Genomic DNA, 19,492 nt, shown 5'->3' with positions numbered 1-19,492 from the left:
ATGCTAAATGAAAATCTATATACTGACTTACATTTCATTAACTATAAAGTTGTTCCGAATATTGTTTTGTAAGAAATAAACTATGTCAAATGATTGTTTGAAATCACATAATTGACTCATATTACACTTATATTCTTTGACAATACGTCACTATAGTTTAATTATCGATATCAAATTGTTCCGTATTTTTATCTTAAATCAAATTTATGTCAAATGACATTTTTTTTAAATATCGAAAATATGGTGTTCAGGATTTTAAAATAAGATAGTAATTTACTAGAAACGATTATTCAAAATCACTTTTTAGACTTATTTTACATTTAATTTTCTTGCTGAAACATAACAGAAGTTTTTTAATCGGTAACGAATTTTGTTTTGAAGGAAGAAATCGACCTACATTACTTTAATTTCTTACAAATCGTCGCCAAAAATTTCCGAATTTTTAATAAAACATTTACTAACGTTAAATAACTGTTTGAAACCCTCTTCTAATAAATAAAACAAATAATCATCTTCTCATTTACGAAAATAGGTTGTTTCGGATTTTGTTATGAAAAGTATTTTAACTCTATTTATGTAAAATCTCACTTGTCCCTTACACTGCATTTAATTTTTTAGCTAAGACGTTACAAAATCTAATTATCTAATTTTCATACGAGACCATCCCTAAAATTTAATTAACAATATTAGATTTATCTGAAATGCTCTTTTTCTCTCACTATATATACCAGTGGGGTAGCTAGGGTGGGGGGAGGAGGGGGGAGAATTTGAAGATCCCCCCGGGCCCCACTTGAGGGGGAGCCCCAAATGAGTGTGCGAATTTTTTTTAAATAAATTAAATATTACGTCACTGTCATGTAATCTTGCTTTTCATGTTGTTATATAAGTTAGTGACCCTGTTGTATGTATTCCACACAGAGTATTATTAACACTTTCCGTGCGGGGTTACTCTCAATTTCAAGGAGTAGCGCTGAAAGTGGCCGTGTTATTCTCATGAAGTAACTTGTATTTAGGATAGTTTATTTCATCATCCGTATCATTTAAAAAGAAACCTGATAAGGGCACTAAAAATAAAGGAAACCATGAACGTGTCGAAGAAAAGTATCACTATTCAGATGATTCATACAAAGATACAGCAGTCGAAGAAGTGAAAATGTCTCTTGATGAGAGAAGTAGTCCTTAAGAGACTTGTCACATCATTTCTTGTTAGTTAGTGACATGTATTAGTTGGGAAGAAAGAAGTACATGGTGTATTTATGTTCATAATGTTTCACGTGGTAAACAAGCGTTCACAGTTGAATTGTGGGCAAGAAATCTCGTTCTTAAATTTTAACCACATGGGTAGAGGCAGTGACCACCATGTTCTTAAACTGTAAGGATGTCTAACGTTGTTGATTCAATAGTTGTGTACTTATACTATTTTTTTAAACTGAAATCAATTTGAAATACACAATGTGTATTTATTGATGGCTGGAATTGCCAGTGAACTGTTATTTTATTTTATTGTGAATAAATATGTCGTCTGCTAAGCAAGACTTAATTTGATGAATTTTAATATCTGTTGTTCCGTACTGACAGGAGTGAACATACGCGACATTAATTAGTACCAAAATTCAGAGTGAAACAAGTCATCTTTAATTACACTAACATGCACAATCAAATGTCACCTAATAGCAGTGACAAGACTCCAGGGGAATATATTTACCACAGTCAGAGAAAAGATATGAAGTAAGTGATAAGGAGTCAAGTGATGGTCTTCCAAAATAATTTTCTCCAGAAGAGGAAGAAGCTGTAATTAAGTACAAAGACTTCGGATAGATCAAGCCTGGAATTTTATCCGAGGAACTGCGAGCAAGGATTATGTTCAAGGGTAGCTTATTTTTCCAAAACAAAGATGAAGATATTTGTTTCCAGTAAGGCTTACCCAAAACGAATCACTAAGTTTGACTAGAAAGCTTCCAACAGGAAATATTTACAACCTATCTTGGCTCTCCACACTTGGGATGTCTATTTTGTTGTGCATGTGTACTGCTCATCAGAAAAGACATATAGTGCATTGAGCAAACCAGGAGTTGGTTTCACCAAATGGAAGAAGCCCGAGAGACTGAATGAACATTAAGAAGGAGTCCACCACAGACAAGCTTTTTTTGAAGTAGAAAAGCTTAAGGCAGAACCAGATGAATATTCACATATGTTTCACACACAAATTTTAAAAAATCAGCAGTATTTGAAATATATTCTGAAGCGTGTAGCAGCAGCTATTAAGTACTTAGCAAAAACAAAACTCAAGCTTACATGGTCACTGAATTCACCCAATTCTGAGAACTTCCTAGCATCTTTGAATTTTTTTGCAGAATTTGATGAAGTTACGAAACACCACTTACATCGAATATGGGCCCCCGAATCCCTAGCTACGCCCCTGATATATACAAACATCAGGAACAATCTATTATACATAATTAAAACTATTGCAATGTTTCGGAAGGAAAATTGAAGGTTAATCAAATTTTCAATAGCTTTTATTTGTTGTTTTTATATTAACATGACGGAACAAAGACAGACTCACAGATAAAACGCACAAAAAATGCGGCTTTAAACTAAACTTCTGATTTAGCACTCTTAAGATCTACTAGATCTAGATCTAAAATATAAACTTGGAATTTTTAGATGTAATTTAGATTAGATTTATGAAAAAAAAAGCATAGATAATTTAGTAATAGTAATTGTGTCTGTAGGAGTTGTTCAAGATCGAATAGTTTTTACTTATAAGCACAAACATTATTCTTTTAAGATGGCAACTGGTTATCAAACTAGAAAATGACATAAAGACATTTTTTGGTACTAGCCTATTGTGAAGTAATGGAATTTTCTTCCTTTGACATCATATGAATGAATTCTTTAAATGTAATGCTAAAAAAACTCGGTGCACCAATGTTTATGAATCCTCGAAAACTTGCTCGTATTGATGCAGACATTTTTTAGTCTAACTAGGCCGTGTGACGTAGTGGATTTTTGGGTAAGGGTTAGACGTCATATGGAATGTGTTCTTCAAATAAAATGCTAAAACAACTAGGTATAGTAATGTTTATTAAACATCGTTATCTGACTAGTATTTAAAAAAAGACATAATAGCTAGATTTAAATCTTATCTAGATTGTTTACAGTATATCTAGATTTTTAAAACTAGATCTATATTTATAATCATTGTGGATTTTAGATCTAGAATTTTAGGTCTAGTTTAGAATGATATAGATTAGATCAAGATATAGAATTTCAATTTCTAGACTTAAAGTGTACGTTTTGATTTCCAAACGTCTAGATCAATATTGCAATGTTATTATATACTAACACTAGCCTACTATTTTTATATTTAGTTGTATCCAGTCTATTGATAAATTATCTATGCTTTTTTTTCATAAATCTAATCTAAATTACATCTAAAAATTCCAAGTTTATATTTTAGATCTAGATCTAGTAGATCTTAAGAGTGCTAAATCAGAAGTTTAGTTTAGGTAGATCTACATCCTCATTCTAGATCCATTAAAATAAAAATGCCAATAGCTATGTTGGTAACAGCTGAGACATCGAAGTACAAGCACAATATCTGTTCTTTTCTTCTTTTTTTCAATTACAAATCAATGTTGAAAGATTATCTAAAAGTTCTCATTTGACATATTGTACATATCCGGTAGATGTCATTCCGTAATATGCAATACATCTCTTTATCAATAATAGGCTATTAGTTTGTAACCAGCTTGTTATTAAGTTAACAGCAATGTCTGGTCGTGTGGTTAGCGTGCTGAACTGGTTATCTCGACGCTCACGGATTCATAACCTCCTCGCTGCCATCCCCCGTCGTCCAGGTTTGGACAAGGAAGTTAATTATATTTTAACTTTGAAGGAACATCCGAAACATTTAAAACAGAAAAAAAAATATTTTACAACGGCAAATGAATGTTTGAAACATTATTACTTTTGACAATCAAAATAAAATTACGTCTTGAATATTCCTTGCGAATAGGCGGATCCGACGGGGGCCGCCTCTGAGTTTGCTTGAAAACACAAACTCTCTTTGTAATCTTGATTTAATTAATATCATGCATTAATTTAACAGAGCGAAATATTCACTCTTACATATATCATCCTCATCCTCTTCATAAAGGATGAATTGATTTAAAACATTTTTCTGTGACTTGTTTCTCAGTTTTACTGTAACATGAATGGATAGATGAGCGGTTAGTGTAGCTTTAACTTAAATGTTGCTTTACTGTAACATCAGTTCGATATCTACTTAAGAAAACAAATAATTTTCTAATTTTGTATTTTACTTTACAGGTATTCCAATTGTAGATCTTCTGAAGACTGCTGTTCCATCTTTACAAGATTTACCAGACGGAGTCAATGTTATATATGATAAACAAAGTTATGCTCATGGATTTCAGTTTTCCTCAAATGCTCATTCTATTTCTTTGAAGGCAGAAGCAGTGTTTGAAAAATGCAACTATTTTCCATTTGAATTTTCATTCTTTATAACGTATAAAAAATTCTCAATATCTAAAAGAGAACAGTGTATTCTGTCTTTAGTTCAGCAGAACAATAATAGATCACTTGTGTCTGTAGGAGTTGTTCAAGATCGAATAGTTTTTACTTATAAGCACAAACATTATTCTTTTAAGATGGCACCTGGTTATCAAACTAGAAAATGGCATACATTAGCAATTAGCTTGGCATCTCAAGGGCTCTCCGTCACATTGGATTGTCATTTTCAAAGAGTGAAGTTAATCAAGTTTTCATTTCCTGACATTGTTTCGGTAGTAAATACAACATTTTTAATTGGACGATGTTCCATTGAATCCACATTATACCAGGTAATGATCGCAAAAGTGAGTCAAGAGAGTTCGAACAAATGTTCACAGAACAGAAGGGAAAGGTCTATAGTGTAGGTGTATTTTTATCTTCCCGAAGCCTTTCCCATGACTCAGCCCTGAGGAAAAATCAGGAGCTGGCGACCCTAAAGCAGTTTGCAGCACCCAGTGCTACACTCTGGCAGAACCTGCGACGCCGCTGACCCCAAACTGTATCGGCACTGCCGTTCCTTGGGATTCACCAGCTGCGTGGAGAGGGGGGAACTGATGTGTGGGTGACATCGTTCCGACCACAGCTAATGCCCAGGCATTTATCTCACCGAGATGATCCATAGTCGCTTCGCGACTGAAGGAGGCCATAGAGAATTTTTATCTTAGGTGTGTGTGTGTGAAGCTTTTCTTAAAACATTTTAGCCACTTTCAAAAATATTCCCTGGGCCTCTAAGAGGCGGATATTTCTTAGACTGGATTTCTCCTTAGTTAAATACGCTTCGAACTTAGCCCTTTAATAATAAAAAAAATTTCAACGCTATTAAATAATAAATTAATAGAAGAACTATTCAAAAGTTTGTTGTGTGTTGTATTTGAGAACGTTTATCTTTCAGTTGCTTTTTCTCTACCATGGATATGTCTTCTTTCTGCATATTCATTTGGTTAGTGAACTTTACTTTAACAATGAATTACCAGTGACTATTTTATGTGATCACGCCAAGCCAGTTGCAACCTGCATATTTAGTCCCATCTGATCCATAGACATTATACTTTCATTTGTTCTTGAAACATTCAAAAAGAAACATAATAGTTGTACAAAATTAATTGTATATTCATATTTTTAGTTATTTTTTCATTAAGGGTCTTATACAAAGTATTCTTCTGTTGCCTGGTCGAGATGCTAGTGTACAAACGTGTTCTGCTCGAATATCTGCACAAGTACGCAAGACCCAAAGACCAGGTCAGTCACTCTTTATTACACAAACATTTTAAACCGTCTTCACTACCCATACATCCTGAAGTAGAATAGAGCAGAACTAAAGGGAAATACCTTTCTTTCAGTCGTCTTACTTTAGAGAACAGTTTATAACATTGACGCTCCAAAAAAGTTCTCCCATATTTATAAACTAGAAAATTACCCACTGCCGCACTGGCTACTCCCCTAGATTTGTTGCTAGGCTATATATATATATATATATATATATATATATATATATATATATATATATATATATATATATATATATATATATATATATATATATATATATATATGTGCAGTCTTTTTTTGGTGAGCTAAAAGGTGGTCGACATAACAGAGGTGCCCCACAGAAACGCTTCAAAGACCAGCCTAGGAGCTGACTTGCCTTAACTGACATACAAGAGAGCACCTGGTTGCATGCGGCCTCCGAACGAGACAGCTGGAGGTCACTCACAAAAGCCGCGGGATACACCTTTGAGATCAAAAGAAAATCCGCTGCCAAGGACATGCAGACAATGGTTATGCTTACCCTGGAAGTGGCAAAATATGTAGGTCACTGCTGTAGCTTCACAGCCACGGGAAAAATGGCCAACTGGCATTCTCAGTAATCTTCGGACTCAAAGACAAGCCTTATATATATATATATATATATATATATATATATATATATATATATATATATATATATATATATATATATATATTATTACGTTCTTCTATATCAAGCCTTCTGCAAACACTGCTAAACACAACAGCACATCTAACACAAGAACTTGACAACAAGAGCTTCAATAAACAAGGTGGCGGTTTATTTACAATTGCATGAAAGCCAATACAACACAATTGGCCACATCAAATTCAAATGCTTTCTTGTACAAGAGAACTGCCTACTAAACACTACAAGTCTTTCTCTGTCTACTTCTGACTCGTATAGCTACAATTTCAAGGACTCACTTTGTAGCACACAGTCCTTACTGCTTGCTGTCCTGGACTACTGTCTATTGTTACACACTGTCGCTAGTCCGTGAAGGCTCTCGATCACATGACCACAACATTCCACAATTAGATGGTGCGCAAATGCTTAATTAGGCCAATTGATTCATTAAAACTTGTTCTTGTTTGCTAAGAAATGTCTTAGTGTGCTGCTGTGACCCTATTGACGTAAGCGGTGTCAATTTTCTCCGTTTGACGTCATGTAGAAAATTTCATTCATAAAACATTCTAGCCAAAATTAATACTATTTTCAATAGTCTAACCATAGACTTATATATACTACTCTAGACCGGACATGGAGATTTTTTTACATTACAAAAAATGTTGTGAAAATGTAGAAAGTTGGATCAAGGCGTTGTTTTGTAAAGTAGTTAAAAGAAGTAAAGTTGTTGTCTTTTTCAACCCTAACCTATGTACCAAATAATGATGGGCAAAAGTTAACTAAAAAGTTAGATACTATTAGTTTAACTAAAAAAAAAAAAATTAAGGCCATTGTTTAACTAGAAAAAAAAGTTTAGTTAAAATCGTAGTTTAATTAATTTTTTTAGTCACTAACTAAAACGTTTAATTAAAATTTGTAAAACTTTTCAACATGTGGTCAGGGTTGAAATGCACATCCCTTTTTTCTGGTCATGTGATATCAATAACTTACATTATAACAAAAAATGATGCAGTTAACAACTATTTAGTAAGTCTGAATTTGAAGAGGGTAAAGTAAGATGCTGGTAGAAGTTAAGGATTATGGGAGTAAATATTTGCAATTGAAATTAGCAGTATTATAAAATGTTAAACATTTTTTGCCAAAAGCTTCTATGCAATATTAGGAATGGGGCTGTGAGCCACATACTGGTGTAATTTCTGTATAAAGTGGGAATCTGATTAGTGGGTTAGGTCAATATTTAGTGGTTTTGATCAATTCATTTGCACAAACAATAATTTTTTTAACAGCAGGAACTTTAAGTCTTAAGACTTATTATTGGGATCTAAGTCTAAATCAACAGCTAGGCCTATATAGATCTAAAGGCATAGGTAACCAACTCTAGAAAAAAAAAATTAATCCACACCCTCTGACCATTAAGTAAATAGACTGTATCCAAATGGTTTAAACAACCTGGTCAGCTAGACATAAACATGTAGGCCTAGTGTACTGTACGACGTACGTGTGTAGTCGATGATACTACGAGACTAACCTGCAATTTTTTCATTACGCGTTATGCAATAGTGTTTGCTTAATGTGGAGTGGTCAGACAAGAAAATAACACATTGGCGCGGCTAGTGAAACATACCCTCCTTACCCTGAAAGTAATAGACGGTGTGTCCGACTGATTGTAACACGTGTAGGCCTATATAGTGTACTGAGTGTGCAGTCCATAATGACAAGACCACCCTGATGTTTTTCCCTTGCGCGTTTAACGGCATGGTTAGTCAAGCATGTATTTTACACTATAAAATAGTTATACAGGTCCAATGTTTTTAAAACTCCAACGGTTTCGTTTCTATTTCTTTGGTTATTAGATCTAAATTTGAAATTCTAAATCTATGTTATTTAATGAGATTTTAAGCTAGATTTTCCAGTTAATATATTTTTTTAAAAAAAAGGTACCATTCTTTTCTAAACGTTTTAATTCAAGACAAAAATACAAATACACATATTTATTTAGACATTTTAATTGTATTTTACTGTGCATTAATGTTTATGTAAGAAAGATATTCTTTATTACTGATTTTATTATAGGTAAATATTACTAGAATGTTAAAAGATCGAACCGTAGGCATACAGTCGGATGATTATATCTATATAGGTCTAGTTCAACTCCGCCCCTTCCCCCCCAAAAAAAAGGGTTATGAATAGTTTGTTATTGTTTAATTAACTTTCTTTAGTTTAGTTTAACTGTCTTTTGTAGTTCATGATAAACTAATAGTTTAACTACTTTATTTTAGTTGAAAACTAGTTTTAGTTTAACTTTTAAAAGTTAGTTTAGTCCCCATCACTAGTACCATATAATTTAATTTTTAGATCTAGATCTAGTAATTGAACATCAAAAATAAGAGTACACTAGTCTCATAATTATTATTTTGCAATTTTTAGATACATAATATAGAAAGATCTATGTAATCAATCTATTTAAATGTACATAAGATGATTTAAATCAACATGAATTATTTCCATCTAGGATTTTTTAAATATTATCTCAATGGAAAGAAACAGGAAATGGCGTTGTTTCATATATTTGCGTGAATATCCGAGAAATGATTTTGCATTATTTCTTAACTTTGAAAACTAAAGATCATAACTTATCTAAGACAGAAAAAATTGATTGGGGCGACTCCCCTTAGAGCCTGAAAAAAAGAGTTTACGTACATAAAATCTATATATGTATAGATCTGTGAATTGATCAGTCGTGGATAAGAATTTATTTCCGGTTTCCAGTCTAGATATAATATATAAGTCTATATGAGTCTAACATTGTAACGGTATTTTGTAGGGATACTCAGGAATTAATCATTGTTCATTTACTATTATTTCCATGTTTATGCTCCTATACTTCTAGTCCGGATGATTGTAGTTTAACTGAGTTGTCTATGTTCTGCGTGTGTCCAGAAGGTCATGTCTATTGTGTGTGTTCATAATACTTCAACATTCAGTCATGTGACACCTATTTGTTCCCCTTCACTGTTTTCTGTATTCTTGTTGAATAATGCTAAGATATTGTTCTTTTATTAGAGTTATTTTATTACATCAATCAATGTCGAATTCGTGACAAAAAAAATAATTGCTTTTACATAATGTCGACAAAAGCATGATGCGCAACAAGCAATGCTGTTCAAACCTACACACACACACACACACACGAGATTCAGTAGTGCTTAAAAACGAAGTAGGTATAATTTTGGACTTTATGCTATGTCGTTTATACCAAAGAATTTTGGGTCGAAACTGCGAATTTTGTTATTTGAAACTCTGCTGTTTCGATCGTTAAAATGTCTTAGTTGGTATAGACGCAAGGAAAGTAATAGCAGGTTAAATGTTCCAATTGTTTCGTCTACCGCAAGTGAGAACATCAGTGAGTGAATGAGGAACATGTTTATATTTATATATATATTGTTATGACTCTGTCATGCGCACCGCCATCCAGGCTAGTGCAGACATGCGCATTTCTAGTAACCAGACTAGAAAAGGATGTTGACATTAGGAGACAAACGATTTCCGCCCAAGTAGAAAGCCAATATGGAGAGATTGTGCCTAAGATAGATGTTGTTTTGTGTACCTGTGATGTCGTTTAAATACACATTTATGTCTCGTTGAGTTGCCTCACTTATGTTATTACAATATATATATATATATATATATATATATATATATATATATATATATATATATATATATATATATATATATATATATATATTATATATATATATATATATGGCTCCTTCTGTCTCGTAAGACAATGGTTGCGCCCAGATGAGTCACTGGCTTTGGTTACGTCTTGAGACGGGGCAGAATATGGAGTGGCTGATCAAGCCAATTCTGGATCGGCAGAGTTTGCCACAGTTCGAGCATCTATATTCATCTGTCCTAGGACTCACTGACAGGGCAGCTTTCTTTTTCTTTCTCTTGACCGATGCAGCTTCATTTCTTTGGCATTCAGCAAAGTTCGTACCAGCACGTAAATTCTGTCTCCATGCTGTCCGGTCTTGGGCTATCTCCTCCCACATACTTTGGTCGATGCCCATGGCTCTCATGTCTCGCTTGCAGACATCTCTGTAAGATAGTCTTGGGCGGCCCTTGGGTCTGGCTCCCTCTGCTAGCTCAGCGTACAGGATGTCTTTAGGGATTCTTCCATCTGGCATGCGAGTGACATGACCGAGCCAGCGTAGTCTTCTCTGTTGAAGGAGAGCAAAGATGCTGTGTATGTTGGCCCGTGTCAAAACTTCCTGGTTGGTGACACGATCCCTCCACGAGATGCACATTATGAGTCGCAGGCAGCGTAGGTGGAAGCTATTTAATCTGTGCTCTTGACGCATGTAAGTTGCCCAGCTCTCACTGCCATAGAGAAGTGTGCTCAGAATGCAGACATTGTAGACAAAGGATTTTTGTTGCCCTTGTTCAATTTGGTATTTTCCCACACACGCTTAGAGAGTTTTGCCATTGCTGCGGAAGCCATCCCTATTCTTTTGGTCACCTCAGTGTCTAAGTTTAGGTTGCTGGCTATTGTTGTTCCCAAGTATGTGAATTCCTGCACCACCGTAAGTGTGTGATTTCCAATGTCACTGGTATTTCTGCAACATCTTGTGCCATGATTTCAGTCTTGGAGAGGCTAATTGTGAGGCCAAACTCTTGACAAGCAGCTGCCAGTGCATTCACAAGCCTCTGTAATCCTTCTTGTAAATGAGATAATAGCGCGGCATCGTCTGCGAACAGCAGTTCTCTAATCAAGATACGCCGTCTCTTCGTTTTGGCTTTAAGGCGTGCCACATTAAATAGCTTTCCATCGGATCTACTGTGGATATATACTCCATCTTCCAGGGATTTGAATGCGCTGGTGAGTACAACTGAAAAGAAGATGACGAATAGTGTTGGAGCCAGAACACTTCCTTGTTTTACTCCACTCTTGATAGAGAATGGCCTAGAGGCGGAGCTGTCAAACTGTACGGTGCCCTGCTAAAAGCAAGAGAGTAGCCATGCTAAACTACAAGAAGGAGCCCACCCCTAGCAACTTACAAGCTCTCAGATCTACTCGAAACGATGCCCAAAGAATAGCAAGAGAGTGAGCAAACAAATACTGGCAGGACCTATGTGAAAACATCCAAGCTTGTGCCGACTGTGGTAACATCAGAGGACTATACGAGGGCATGAAAAAAGCCTTTGGACCTCACACCAGCAAGTGTGCCCCACTTAAGTCAAAAGATGTCTCAATCATCACTGATTGTGACAAGTCGGATTAAAGATTTGGCCGTTTTGGGTGTCTAGGGGATTTTATAGTTTGAGAATCCTTACTTGCACATATAAACTACAAGCACAGCGTTATAATGCAGGCAACAAATACTATATTTAGATGTAAAATTATGTACAGTTTATTATACAAAGGATAATTAAAAGGTAAAATGCTGTACAGTTGCTAGAATGAGATCTAGCGTATTTACACGTAGGAGACTATCATCATCAGATATCAGAACCAAGTGGTCTGAGTGTCATTAGGCTGGTTGCTTAGCTTTAGGTCCGGTGCTGCACTGGTGAGACGGGTGTGGCTAGTACTGATGCTGTCTGCTGGTGGGCTGGCGTAGAGTATCCAGGCTCCGGTTGCAGTCCAACTTGTATGGTTGCAGAGCTAAGCTGCGTCTACCAATCAGTCAAGCCAGTGACGAGTCTGTGGCTAGCGTTGTTACTTGGACTCTTGAAGGATGAGTAGGACTGATGTCTGCAGATCTGGTGTCAGCAAATCTGTTATCAGCTTTAGGTTGCTAAGATTTCAGGCGGGTGTTGCCTATAGATAAAAGCACCAATCAAAAGTGAAATAAGGGAATGAAAATAGTCTAGAGCTCAAGCAAGAGATAGATGTGCTCCCTGTGGGCTCTCCAGCGTGAATGAGATCGTACGATAAAGTTTGTCCATATACACGTGGATAGAAAGGGGGGGTGAGTGGCGGGCGATAAGTGCAAAGGTGGTCTAGACTATCTGGCGTCTTTGACAAAGAGATCCTCGCTCGACCGTGACGGCGTTTCCGGGAGATAGACACCGCGCGAAGTGCTAACGTTGATATCGCTCAAGTTTCGTCTACTGTCGGTCGTAGCATTTAAGAAAATTTTCCCAGTAGTTAAGAGGTTGCCAAGGTCCAGAGGGGTGTCCGTCCTAAGGGTCCGCTGTCGCCTATGTTCTGTACGCAGGCGGATTGCCACGTGGAAGGGACAATTCTGGAAACCTGGAGAAATAGGCCGGGTAAATGGGATTGGGTACATCTCCTTCTTGGGGCAGACCAGTAAGTGGGATGGGTGTTATGGCGGAGTGCCCGATGTGTGTATGTTGGACGGGGCTTATCTCTAAAGCCATAGTGAGGCGTTTCTTCGTGAGTGCGATTAATCTGCTTACCTCTAATTTTCCAGACACGGTCAATGTCAGGGAAGAGTGGCCTTATAGTGGGTGTGGAGCTATAATGAGGCCCACTTTCACGAGAGTGAAAGTTCACTTTCCTCTGTGACTTTCTGGCAGGATCAGTACCAGGGATGAGTGGTTTGATAGCTGAAGAGCGTGTGTTAAAAGAATTCTCACGAGTGTAGGTATTTCGCTTACCTCGTGACTTCCTAACAGTGCCAGTGCCAGGGTGGAACGGTTTTATTGCTGAAGAGCATTGGTTAAACGAACCCTCACGAGTGTAGTTATTACGCTTACCTCGTGACTTCCTGGGTGGAGCGGCTTGAGCTTGGCTGAGGAGCCAGTGAAGGGTTGGTTAGAGTGGCGACCAGGGCTTCCCACCGGCTGGTTGCTGCCACGTTTCTGCTTTGTCATTCTACCGACCGGTAGAGAGAAGTATGGTTTATTGACAACTCCTAGAGGTATGTACCTGGAGCCTAGAACGAAGTCGTACACTGGCGAGTCCATGACTACTGCATCAATGGTGCCATGTACATACTTGCATTCTACGTGGACCCTAGCGACAGGATAAGCCTTCGGAGGAATGCCACGGTCTAGAGATTGGACCGTCACTGATCCACCAGTGAGATCCGATGGGTCGACCAGTGCTTTGCTGATGACAGAGCTCACCTCACATCCGGAATCGAATAGTGCCTGGACAGGAGATCCGTTAATCAGAATAGTCTCTACCCCAGGAGGTGATACGGTGGGGTGAGGCGGTATCGGTTGGGTAAGGCCACAAGCAGTGGGTTCAGGGGCCACGGTCAGCGCTGATATGACGTAATAGTCCTCCTCTTCCTCATCAAGAGGCGATGGCTGATTATGCAAAGAGGGTTCAGGGAGCTCAGTCATGGCTGACACAGTACGTGGATCCTGCTGCTGTCGATTGGGCCTGTGATCACTCGTGCTGTTCCGGTCACGGTGATGATTAGGGATTGTAAAATGTGACATCGGTGCCAAAGGGTGGGGTTGGATTGGAGGGGTGGTGGCTGCGTTTTTATCGCTTGATTGGCTAAATTAATAAAATTGATGATTAAAAGCGAGTAAATAAATTAATTAAATGCTTAGACCTGAGTGATATCTTGAGTGAGCTAAAACGGTTCTTCACACTGATCGTGCACTGCAAATGGAACGATGGGTAGAACACTATGCAGAACTTTACCAGATTGAAAATGCCATCTTGACAACTGCTTTGTCTAACTTCCCACCACTTTCAGTTTTGAGCGAATTAGACGAAACACCTTCTATAAAGGAACTGAGCACAGCCATTGACATGCTTGCACACGGGAAAGCACCCGGAGGAGATGGTATTCCTGCTGAAGTCATTCAGGCTGGAAAGCATGCCCTAATCAAGCCACTCCACGAACTGCTAAGTTTATGCTGGGAGCAAGGAATAGTCCCCCAAGAATTGAAGGATGCCAACATAGTAACGATTTACAAAAATAAGGGTGACCGCACGGATTGTAACAGCTATAGGGGCATTTCACTTCTTAGCATAGTTGGGAAGGCTTATGCCAGAGTAGTACTGAAGCGACTACAGATCTTGGCAGAACGAGTTTACCCAGAATTGCAGTGTGGCTTTAGGGCCGGTAGATCCACAACAGATATGATCTTCTCCCTGCGACAGCTACAGGAGAAAACCAAAGAACAAAGGCAGCCCCTTTTATAGCTTTTATTGACTTGACCAAGGCGTTTGACCTTGTCAGCAGAACCGGTTTGTTTGCCATATTAGAGAGAATCGGCTGTCCAAACAAGCTACGGAAACTAGTGTCAGCTATATATATATATATATATATATATATATATATATATATATATATATATATATGATTGAAAATAGCTGAATCTCCCTCAATATTTTGGGGTATAAAATAACTTAACAACTCTCAATGTTTTGTTTAATATAAATACTGCAACTCTTAATATTAAATTTATGCAGTAACCCTCACAATTGTTTACAATTGTACTGTAAATATTGTATCAAATTAATCTCCTCTATCTATCTCAATATTAAAGGTTTCAATCTTATTTCCTTGAGCTTGAGTGGCAGTGACCCTCTTTGTACCTGGTCTGATGTTGGACAGTTAGCCTATGATGTACATTCGGAGCTACTCAAAGTTTGTGTTAACGGATTGTGGAGAGATGTTCAGCATAAGCAAAGTGAGTCATATTTGTTGAGTTCTTTCTTAGTGAGAATTTTTATATTGAATACCATTGATTGGTTTATTTAGGCAAGTCTATAATAATAATAATAATAATAATTTTATTTATAAAGCGCTGTTAACAAACAAAATGTAGGCTCAAGGCGCTGTAATAACATTACAAACACAAACACGACAGCTAAAATGACAGTTAATCTTAATAAAATTTAAACAGATAGGTCTTAATGTTCTTCTTAAAAGTGGTGTAGCATGTTGTCTGTCTGAGATCAATGGGGAGTGAGTTCCAAACCTTTGGTCCGTGAACTGAAAAAGCCCGAAGACCGTAGCTTTTGAGGGAGAAACGTGGCACTACTAAAAGCGTTGAGTCCATTGAGCGCAGGGCTCTCTGGGGGACATATGTAGTAATCAGTTCGCTAAGGTACAAGGGCATCTCGTTTATATATATACACTGATGACAAAGTGTGGCGACCCTGTAATCGATTCTCGCTTTCACGGGAAGCCAATGGAGCGTGCGCAAGAGCGTAGTAGCAGAATCTTGTCTAGTTTTTTTTAAGGACTATTCGGGCGGCGTTGTTCTGTATACGTTGCAACTTGGCTATTTTGTCATCAGGTATACCTGCTAGCATGGTGTTGCAGTAGTCAAGGCGGGAGAGTATGAATGCCACAGCTAGCGTTTTTGTTGACTCCGTTGTTAAATATGGTCGGATCTGGCCTAATCTGCGCAGCTGCAGATAAAGACCTTTGCAGAGCTAACTTATGTGTGGGTCGAAAGATAGTGTTGAGTTGAAGAAAACTCCAAGATTCCGCACTACATGGACTAAAGGAACATGGCAGTTCGTGATAAAGAGAGAATCTGTGCTTTCAACTTTTGAGACATTGTTCCTAGTGCCAATCTTAATTATTTCTGTCTTGTCTTCGTTCATCTTGAGTTTATTTTCAAACATCTAATCGCTCACCCTTGCAACGGTACCACCGATTTTCTCTGCCAGATGCGACACCTCTGAGGGTACTGAAGAATCGTATAACTGTGAGTCATCGGCAAAGAAATGGTATAAGATGCCGGTTGGCCGTATGACACCGCTGAGTGGATATGTATACATAGTGAACAGTACTGGGCCTAGAACTGATCCTTGGGGTACTCCGTACTTCAAAAGTAAGCTTGTTGATTCTGTCCCGCTAACAACGACACTTTTGGTGCGTTCCGTCAGGTAGGATCCAAGCCACTTTAGGACGACTCCTGTTAAACCAAAAGTTGCAGAGAATCTGGCCATCATAATTTCATGGTCTAGCGTATCAAAGGCTGCGGACAAGTCCAGCATGGAAAGTAAATAGTGAAGTAAGTCGTTTAGTACCCTGACCACTGCTGTCTCTGTGCTACGGCACTTCCTATATGCAGATTGAAATTCTTCCAAGAGATAGTACTGTTCAAGATGAGAAAGAATTTGCGCTAACACGATGCGCTCCAGAAGCTTTGACAGGAAAGGAAGATTTGATACCGGGCGATAGTTTTTTAAAACATTCCTGGTCAAGACTGGATTTCTTTAATAAGGGCCTGACAAGTGTCACAAGACGCTAGCAGTGTGCTGGCGCCTGCTTTAACTGGTCGTGGTCTAGGGTGATTCTGGAGGCCCGACTGTTGACGCTGGAACTTTGGTGGCTTTAGCCCTGTCGCGATTTGGTGTTTGTCTATATAATTAACATATCAAATTAAACACCGGAATATAGTTAGAAAAACGTAGGCGTATAACTTTATTTACATCCAGTATAGAATCTTCCAAATAAAACATTTACATACAGGTACATCAACAACTGGTGACTAAACTCAGATCTCTAATGACTATGAACGTTAGATTCTGCTATAGTTTTCTCGTGCAATTTTAGGAAGACAAGCAGGAGCTGGAAATACGACCGTCCGCTCTACAAAACCCACGCTCACTGTGCGTTCGTTTCCAGCGCAAAAACCCTCCCACGTGGACTACACCGCAACACAGTGGTTACGTCCCCTTGCATCATCAGTGATGCATAACCTCAGTGGTTACGTCTACATGCATCATCGGTATCTGACCAGTGATGACGTAGGCCGCGCCAACTGCCCCTTTCCCCAAATGGTCCCCTGGTCACGTGACAACAAAATAAACATTGAAGCACAAACAAAATACTTATTTCCCCTTCCATTAATAAAATAAATCTAATTCAACTAATTAAAATATATTAAAAACATAAATAATTGCATTAGATCTCAAAAAAAAAATAACATTAAACAAACTTAAAACTTTCCACAATAACTAAGGCCATGGTAGTGGACTGCGGTTGTTCTGCTACACACACACAAACGGTTGTGGGCTCACAGCGGTTTGTTACAACAAGTGCATGCTTAAATTTCTGTGGTACAATGCCTAAAGTCAGTGAAGAGTTCACAATGTTAGTCATTGTGGGTACAAGCTCATCTAAACATTCAAGGAGCAAGGAGGTTGGAATGGGATCAAGGTCACATGACTTATTTGGCATCTTTAAAATAGTACTTTTGACCGAATCTTCAGATACACGCTGAAACTCGCAAAAAGGAGAATTTTGAAAAATTGGAGAATGGTCAAGCTGTGTTGAGAGGGATGGCATGTCATTTCTGATTTTCTCAATCTTGCAAATGAAGAATCTATTAATGGAATGAATCAGGGAGTTCAGATACTGCGATAGATGACGGCAAACGTTCGTTACTAGCTTTTGCGTCTCTAATCATACGGTTAACCTTGTTTTTTCTAGTATGTATATTTGTCGATGTATCGTCAGACCTGTCTTTTGAAATGTACGTTCGGCACATCGGCGAATAAGTTTGGCAGTCTTTATGTCTTCCGTCATCCAGGGTGCAGATGGCCTAACTGAGACTGTACGAGTGACAAGAGGTGTATGGCTGTCCAGCAACTTTTTCAAGCAAGAATTGTAATTGCTGAGAACGTCTGTGTTGCTCTGTTGCAACAGCAAAAAGGTCACGTCCATTTTGAAGGAGGCAATATCTATGGCTTTAAGTTTACGGGAAGTTACGTTTTTGTTTGGCTTTTTTTGCATTTGATAGGCGCATTTCAAAGTGTACGAGAAAATGATCTGACAAGCCGCACATCAATGCAGGAGATTTAAATAGCGAGTAATATAGGTTTTACATAGAATAGAATAAATTTGTGAAATTCTAAATTGTGAAGATTTTTAGACTATATTTCATTGGGACGGACTCTCCTCTGGCCCATTCCCACTTCTCCAGTAACCCTTTAGGATGAAGTACTTTCTGAAGAGTCCGATAGGCAAACTCTGTCCACAATTTATCCCTTACAAAAAGCAACACACATTTCTAGGTTATTATTTAAAAAATGGAAAGTTTGAAAACAATGACATCAATCCTTGAAATAACGTGAGATAAAATCGTTATACAAATGTTGTTGTTTTTTTTTTGTAACGTAGTGTGACAAGGTGGATTAATATTTGGCCGTTTTGGGTGTCTAGGGGATTTTATGATTTGAGACTAACACTTGCACACATAATCTACAGGCACAGCGTTATAATGCAGGCAACAAATAATAAAATGTAAACTTATGTACAGTTTATTATACAAACGAAGATAATTAAAAGATGAAATGCTGTACAGTTGCTAGGATGGGATCTAGCGTATTTACATGTATAAGTCTATCATCATAAGATTCGAGAACCAAGTGGTTTGAGTGTCATTAGCCTGGTTGCTTAGCTTTAGATCCGGTGCTGTACTGATGAGACGGGTGTGGCTGGTACTGACGCTGTCTGCTGGTGGGCTGGCGTGGTGGATCCAGGCTCCATGTGAAGTCCAACGATGTAAGGCTGCAGAGCTAAGCTGCGTCTACCATTCAGCAAGCCAGTGAAGATTCTGTGGCTAGCTTTGTTGCTTGGACACTTGAAGGATAAGTAGGGCTGGTATCTGCAGATCTGGTGCCAACAAATCTGGTACAAGCGTTAGGTTGATAGGACGCCTAGTGGAGGTTGCCTATAAATAAAAGCTGCAACGACATGATGTATAAGTCGGTTAGCCTAAATGACATCACTGGGATGTAGATGCCTTTCCGTGAAGGACATTTTAAGAATGATGTAGAGAAACTATAAACTAGTTTCATAAATAGAAAAGGGAACTAACAAATAAATATTGCATCCCACCAAAGGAGATAACAATAATAATGGGGGACTCCCATAAAGGGAATTAACAAACAGTAATAAATGATATATGATAAAGTAATACAAGTGATGTTCACCAGTCACGGTGAATATCAGGTACATACATCGCTTAGAAAATGAGATGAAAGGGAAAGGGCAGATCAACGACTGATACTCGCCCATGCTTTCACATAAGTAA

At 37.8% G+C, this 19,492-nt stretch overlaps 1 protein-coding gene across 2 annotated transcripts in view; it reads left to right on the top strand.

Annotated features, from left to right (window-relative positions):
• LOC106079957 (thrombospondin-type laminin G domain and EAR repeat-containing protein-like) overlaps window positions 1–19,492 on the top strand; it is a 117,750-nt gene that overhangs the window by 36,689 nt on the left and 61,569 nt on the right. For both annotated transcript variants that reach the window (XM_056014210.1, XM_056014209.1), the window contains exons 3-5: window positions 4,336–4,868; window positions 5,718–5,817; window positions 14,981–15,124. In XM_056014210.1, coding sequence (XP_055870185.1) covers window positions 4,336–4,868; window positions 5,718–5,817; window positions 14,981–15,124 — 777 coding nt within the window. The remainder of the gene's footprint in view (window positions 1–4,335; window positions 4,869–5,717; window positions 5,818–14,980; window positions 15,125–19,492) is intronic.

The sequence above is a fragment of the Biomphalaria glabrata genome, chromosome 16 (assembly GCF_947242115.1).
Source record: "Biomphalaria glabrata chromosome 16, xgBioGlab47.1, whole genome shotgun sequence".
NCBI lineage: Eukaryota > Metazoa > Mollusca > Gastropoda > Planorbidae > Biomphalaria > Biomphalaria glabrata.
Note: the sequence above shows the minus strand (reverse complement) of the source record. Positions and strands in the feature narration are given on the sequence as shown.